Raw genomic sequence first — 6911 nt, forward strand, 5'->3', positions numbered from 1 at the left:
CTTTGTTTGCGCCGGATGGTCTTTTTGAGGAGGATTGCTATGTCATCGAGCGGTGGGTCCTCCCATCGTTCTTACAATGGCTCGAGGCGCCTCTTCCTTCTTCGTCCAGTGCAGCGTCTCTTCCTATTCCATCTGCTGCTGCCATCTACAGCAACGGAACCATCTTCGAAGGCATGATGGGGCTCTGGAACTTCATTTTGGTTGCCATTCTACGGACTCTTCCAATTTTTCTGTTGGTCGCGCATACGATATCTTGATATATACTCGCGCAATCATAGAAAGTAGGGGATTACCTTGGCAATCAAATAAAAAATGAAGTTTTAGAGTTAAAGTAAACAATTGCACTTCTTTCGCGATGCTGTTTACGCAGACAGATGAATGCGTTTTTATTTCTTTCCTTTTGACCCCTTGCCCCCTATGCTTTGACGCTCAACTCGACGCTCAATTCGACGCTCAATTCGACGCCCAACTCGACTCTCAACTCGACGCTCAACTCGATGCTCAACTCGATGCTCAACTCGATTCGATTTACTGAAACGAAGCGTGATATGCCGATCAGCAGACAATAACAGTGACATCGACATCGACAACGAATGCGAATATAAAGGAAGAAAAGGATAGTTCGATGGTCTATTGATGATACTCAGCAACATCGCCAAGCAGATGATAATACACAGCCGATGGACACTGTGTAAAGAGTACTATGTCAATTTGACCTACTGTAAACTATTTCCTTACAGTCTCTTTCTCCTCTCTTGTTTCTCTCTTTCTGTTTCAGATGTCAAGGATGTCAAGTTCGTAATCAACTACGACTTCCCGAACAACGTCGAGGATTATGTTCACCGTATCGGTCGTACAGGCCGTGGAGGCAACACCGGCTCGTCCTTTACGTTCTTCACGATGGAAAACGCTAAGCAGGCCAAGGAGCTTGTCGGCATCCTCAAGGAGGCCAACCAGGAGATCGACCCACGCTTGATCGATATGATGCATATGGGTGGTGGTGGCGGAGGAGGAGGACGCGGTCGTGGTGGTGGACGCGGTGGTGGACGCGGCGGTCGTGGTGGATATGGCGGTGGATATGGTGGTGGTGGTGGTGGTGGTGGGTATGGTGGTGGAGCGTCGTATGGCGGCGGCGGTGGTGGTGGATATGGATCCAGATACTAAGTGCCAAGGAAGAATCCTTGTGAGGGTGTGAGCTTGTATTGGTGGCAGCACCTTGGCGAATTTTTACTTCTAAGTTTCACAATAGACAGACATCCCGCTCCTCAATAAAATAAGTAATGAATAAACAATTGTACAAAAACATCTTTTAGTTGATTATTTGGTTGACGGAGCCATTACGGTCTCCAGTTTTATATCATACAGTCTTTATAATTACACGCGGAGATTAAGAATGGTAGATAATAAGAAGGGTAGTAGTAGTAAAGTGATTAGTTGTGAGAGGATGATGTCTGGCTAAGTTCCCGGCGGGCATGCTCCAACAACGCAAAGAGCTCGACAATCTCGGCCATCAGCAGCTCCTTCTGTGTATTCAATGGGTCCAGTGTCTGCTGGTGCCGGTTCTGCTTCTGCCTTAATTCCTCGACATGAGATCCCATTCGAGACTCAGACTCGTACTGCTCCTGCTCCTGCTCCTCCTCTTGCGGTTGCTCATCTACAGCCGGGCGCTTTGGCGCAGGGAAAGACGAAGGCGAAGGCGAGGACGAGGACGAGGGCGGTGGGCGATCGACAGTATACTTCTGTGCCTCAGGCTCCATATCCATATCTAAGTTCGGTTCGGTATCCAAAAACTCGTACTCAGACGTAGATCTCTGGTTCTGCTCCCAAGTAGCAAGGTCATCGTGTCTCTTCCAGGAATCATCCTCCCGTCGTTGCTGTTGCTGTTGCAAGTAATAATATCGGTTATAGGACTCATAAGGGCCTCGGCGGTCGACGTATCGGTCTCCACATTGAGGAGCGTACCCATGGCGATGGGTCATTTGCAGACGCGAGTGCAGCCGATGTGGATACTGCTGATGGTGATGCTGCGGTAGCTGATGCACGATTAGATCATGCCGTTGCTGCACCACCTCAACCATCGACTCCACGATCGAAAACAAATGCCACGCGTTCAACGTCGTCACCATCATGCCCAGCACCACGAACGCAAAAATCGCTCTCGACAGTAGACGCGACAGAGGGTCGCGCTGCTGCTGCTGCTGCTGCTGCTGGGCCATGTCTTTCGTAAGCGACAACGCAGTAGGCTGCGCCAACGACGATGACTGATACTGCCACTGTTGTTGTTGTGGTTGTTGTCCCTGTAGGCCACGCTGTCCATGTTCCCTGAACGACGAGGCCAACGACGGTACAGATGCGAACGACCTTACTGACGACGAGGTCGACAACCGACTACTTCCATCATCTGTCGACCGCGCAAATGACCGCCTGGACGCCGCTGGAAGAGCAAACTTCACGCGCACAGAATCATTCTGCTTCGACTCCTGGAAGGTTACGGACGACGAGGTTATCGTGGAGAGTGGGCCCGAATCCGTAGCGGCGCGGTCAATAGATGTAGTCGGCGTTGACGGCTCCGAAGCGGCCGTAACGGTCGTCGATCGACCAAAGAACGTCCAGCCGCGGCGCACGAAGCCTCCCCAAAGCGGGCTGCTCGGCGCGCTCGTTGCTATCGCTGTTGCTGTAACCGTTTCTGCGTTTGAAACAGCCATCCTGTTGTCCTTAACTTGCGTCGGCAGCAACGCAGCCTTATTCTCGTGCTGCCAGACTACGTCCGCTGCCGCTGCAACCGTGATGATCGGGGACCCTGGCGGGGCGAACGATTCGAGGAGTACAGACAGAGCTGATTTCTTCTCCGAGGGCAGGAGTGGTGCCAATTGGTCCTTGACCTCCAAGATCGTCGACGGTTCGGACTGCGGGCGTGCAAAGCTCAGAGAGGGGCGAACTGGCGGTTCGGCGGGGGTGGGTTCGCTTATAGGCGGTGAGGTGCTGCGGAAGAACTGTCGTGTAAGAAGAGTGTGTGCTTGAATCATTTCCGAGGCCTGTAAGGAGGACGTTGTCGTCGTTGCTCCTGCTGATGCTCGTGATGGTCCGGGCAACGAGGATGCTGGCAGGGCTGGCGAGGCGGCAGCGGTATGACTGGTAATGGCATTCAGGCTTTTGTCTATAGCGGTTTGCCCACTCTGCTTTGTCAGCCCAAGCGTCGGTACATCCAAAGCGCTGTTCGCTTCTGGCGACACCTCTGGTGCCGAAGCAGCAGCAGCCTCAGCGAGAAGCTGCGTGCCCTGGGTCTCTGCCAGATCCTGCAGCTGTCGAATGAACTCCTTGTAAAACCCGCCCGATCCCTCCAAAGATCCAGCTTCGACCTTGCTACTCCACATGATCGATTTCTTGAACTTGACCTCGGTGAAGCACTTGATTTTGGTCTGACCGGGTGCTTCCCACGTCATACAAATTTGGTTCACGGTCGAGAAGTGCTCGCCGTAGGGGACGTTGGGTGTCCGTGATTCGGAGTGGACGAGGATCATAAAATCGCTGTAGTGAGTGACCTGTTGTATCTCGAAGCATGGTGTCGATGTCTTCGCCACTATTTGAAGCAGATCAGTCATTATGTTAATGGTTGCATTTGAAGATGACAAATCCAGGGAAATAAATAAATAAATAAAAGAGAGAGAGCACTTACGCATAGGAACTTTGAACGAGACTGAGTACTCCAGGTTACGTTTCTGAGATTCCCATAATGCCGATATCGTCTTCTTGCTTCCTGATTTCAGTTCCTTAGCCTCACACTCCTGCCAGGGCATGATCTTGATCTCCGTTGACCCATCCTTGATCCGATGCGTCTCACAGCCCAATTTATCGCCCTGCCCTGCGCCCTTCCCTGAAAACAAGATCTCAAAGCACAGTTCCAGCGGCAAGGGAATCACAGCCGACACAACCGCATTCTTGTAGTGTCGCTGACACCCGCATGACACTGGAGCCGTGGGAAGGAGTGCTGCTGGTTTCTTTTTAGCTGCAGCCGCAACCTCTGCATCGCCTAATGATGGGTCCAGTGATGCGCCCGCACCCTCCTTACGAATATGAACACTCGCGTTTCTGACACTGCTCGGCAGCGCAACACTCTGAACTGCGGACGATGAGTACAACATCTTTGTTGTCATCAAAGATGGCGAAATCAGTACCGGCGGAGGCGTACACGATAGCTTCATATCGTTGTCTCGACTCAATTCTGAGGACAAAGATGCCTGCACCATGATAGGAGAGCTACTCGGTGGAGAAGGATATGCGGCGGTGGCGACAGCATTCAGAGCAATACCTCCCTGTTGCTGTTGCTGCTGGTCAGCTGTGCTGCCGCTGTCGGATTTATTGCGCTTGTTGCCCTGGTTGGACCGCATCTGCAGGAAACCGATCAATCCTGTATTTAACTGCTGCTTTTCTGAAGAAGACCCGGCACTGCTTGCAACAGAGTTCCTCCGACTGTCCGTACGGACGGACGAATCCTCGCTCTTCTGAAGAACCTCTTCCGTAGTAGCGCTGTTCCAGAACTCTGATGAACCCTCGTATCCAGTCCCTTGTATTTGCGTCGGTGTGGATGGACGTGACAGCGCGGACGAGAATCGATTATGCAATGTCGGTCGATCCACATTCTCCGTGCTCGAAAACGTCTCGTCCGTGACCACAGAGTACGTCCTGGGCGCGCCCTTGCGCTGAGCCCTCAGACTGCTCAACTTGCCGCGCGGCTTCAGCGTCAAATTAAAAGCATCCATCGTTTGATTTTCAGCCTCAAGGCCTTCCACTGGCGGGGACTCGAGCCCTGTGTGGACGAGGGTTTGCATGACCTGTCGATGCACCGTCCAGTTTCGTTCCATGATTGAATATGCCTGCTCACGGCTCATCAGACTGGTGAAGACGTAATCCTTAATGGGCTGTTTCCCATCCTTGACGGGTTCCTCTTTCGTGTTGCTGTCATCGCCCGCCGCAGCCGTCGTTGGCGGAACCCTGACGCGGATCCTAATCGAACTCGGGAACACGCCCATCTTCTTCTCCTTCTCGATCGCGACCACATCCATATAATCAACCATGATTCTCACCGTCTTTCCGAAATGCCGTCCATAAAAACACACATGCGTCGCTGTCAGATATAACGTCCCTTGCCACAAGATCTCGCGCTCGAGTGCACACGCAAAGTCATCAAAGTGTCCCGGGCAGCCATTCATGTTGTTATTGTTGGCCAATGTCCAGCTCGACGAGAAATCTGACGACGCCGTCGAAACCGTATTCGCCGTATGCGAAGTCGTCATCGAAGCCGATGGTGAGATGGTCGATACACTTGGTGGTGTCGGCGGAGGAGTCGCCAAACAAGGGGCACAATACGAAGATGGCACCATGACCAAATTTGCCAGTTCCGGAAACGCGCGGATGAAGCGACGCTGGGGTTTTGTGAGACTCGAGCTGAGACCTGAGGAGGAGGTGTTGCTGAAATATTCGGATTGAGGGCGCCAGGGGAGAGTGAGCGAGAAGTTTGAGCGACGAGTCGGGGTAGTGGGAATAGGGGCATGAATAGATGTGGTAGAAGCACGGACTACGGTAGGCTGGGGGGATGAGGGGCGTGTGAATTCGACGTTACTGACGCCTCGATCGTGCATGGCGAACTTCGGTCGCGGGTGCGGCTGAAGGATCTCTTGCTCCAGACTTGTTCTGCTGTCGTCGTCTAAAGAGAAAAAGAGGAAGAAAGAGGGTAGAAGGAGGCTTTTAGCTCGCCGTTGCTCAGCACAGCGCAGCGTGCGAAGAATCCGTTCAGGAACAACTGTGTTCCCCCCTGTCGACTTTTCTGATCGCCGATTTTCCAATCAATCCTTACTGCAGCTATTTGTGTTACCACGCTTGACCCCTGCGCCTGTGCGGTCACCCTCCAGGAGCCGCCCTAGCTCAGCACTCCTGCGCCGAATAATATCCTTAATCGTGTTCCCGCTTCCTCCAGTCAAAGTACGTGGCGATCCAGGCCTCGATACGACCGACGCCCCTGCAGAATTCGATGCCGACGAAGAACTAGACGTCGGACTAGGCAGGGCCGATGCGGATTCGCGTTCGGATTCAGATTTCAAGGGGATGTGCATCGGCTTGGCACGGTCTCTTCCCGAGACCAAAGAAGGAAGAGATGCCGTACCTGATTTCTTCCGCAGGAAGCCAAAGACACGCTGTGTCGGCTTCAGATTTTGGTTATTATCATTGCCGTTGGTTGTGCCATTAGTATCGAAGGTTGGACTCGGACTCGGACTCGCTGCAAGAAGCTGAGATATTCAAAAAAAAAAGGGGGGGGGGGAGGGGGGAGGAAACGGTAAAGAATCAAAGGGTCAGCCACGGTTTATGTAGATGCTTTGCAGTAGGAGGGATAGACATACTTGAGCCAAGAAAAGAGAAAAGGGTCAACATAGAGGGATGCGGTATAATGATGTAAAAGCAGCAGAAGATAAAAATGTCATAAACAAGCGGAAGGAACGGGCCATGGAAGAATGCTTCCTTCATCCGTTGGGGCTGTTGTTGTTGCGGTGCACTGTTTGCTTGTGTTAATTTCGGCGAGAGAGGGGGTAGCCAGGGCGGAAAGTAATGCTTCAAACTGCAATGAGTATGAATGTTTTTTGTTGTTTTGTCCTTACCGCATCCATGCGTGGGTCCATGGTGGCGGCTCTTGGCTACAGCTTTGGGTGAAGAGGGCCCCACTGACTTGGTTACGGTCCTTTCAGGGCAAAATTATAGAGATCCTCTCTAGTGCCCAGTGAGTGGATTTGATTGGAAGGGGAAGAAGGATTCGCCCAATTGGTATGCGTGTGGGCTGTAGTCCAATCAGACGGTTAAGTTGTTTAAGCTGTGGAATAAAGTGTGGATATGAGGTGGAAAAGAGAGAGAGAGAAGTGTGC

The 6911-nt window shown here is 52.2% G+C and overlaps 2 protein-coding genes across 2 annotated transcripts; one reads left to right on the forward strand and one right to left on the reverse strand.

The window, feature by feature from the left end:
- Window positions 1-309: 309 nt before the first annotated feature.
- Window positions 310-1298, forward strand: BC939DRAFT_289273 (uncharacterized protein). Its single transcript, XM_051551279.1, has one exon. The coding sequence runs from the start codon at window positions 637-639 to the stop codon at window positions 1162-1164; it is 528 nt and encodes a 175-aa protein (XP_051408550.1). The 5' UTR covers window positions 310-636; the 3' UTR covers window positions 1165-1298.
- A 132-nt stretch (window positions 1299-1430) lies between these two features.
- On the reverse strand, window positions 1431-6110 carry BC939DRAFT_480230 (uncharacterized protein; the record flags this gene model as incomplete). Its single annotated transcript, XM_051558919.1, has 3 exons — window positions 1431-3580; window positions 3677-5704; window positions 5855-6110. 3 exons carry the CDS (start codon window positions 6108-6110, stop codon window positions 1431-1433), a joined length of 4434 nt encoding a protein of 1477 aa, XP_051408551.1.
- Window positions 6111-6911: the final 801 nt, after the last annotated feature.

The sequence above is a fragment of the Gamsiella multidivaricata genome (assembly GCF_025024155.1).
Source record: "Gamsiella multidivaricata strain RSA 2152 chromosome Unknown BC939scaffold_72, whole genome shotgun sequence".
In the NCBI taxonomy this organism is placed as follows: domain Eukaryota; kingdom Fungi; phylum Mortierellomycota; class Mortierellomycetes; order Mortierellales; family Mortierellaceae; genus Gamsiella; species Gamsiella multidivaricata.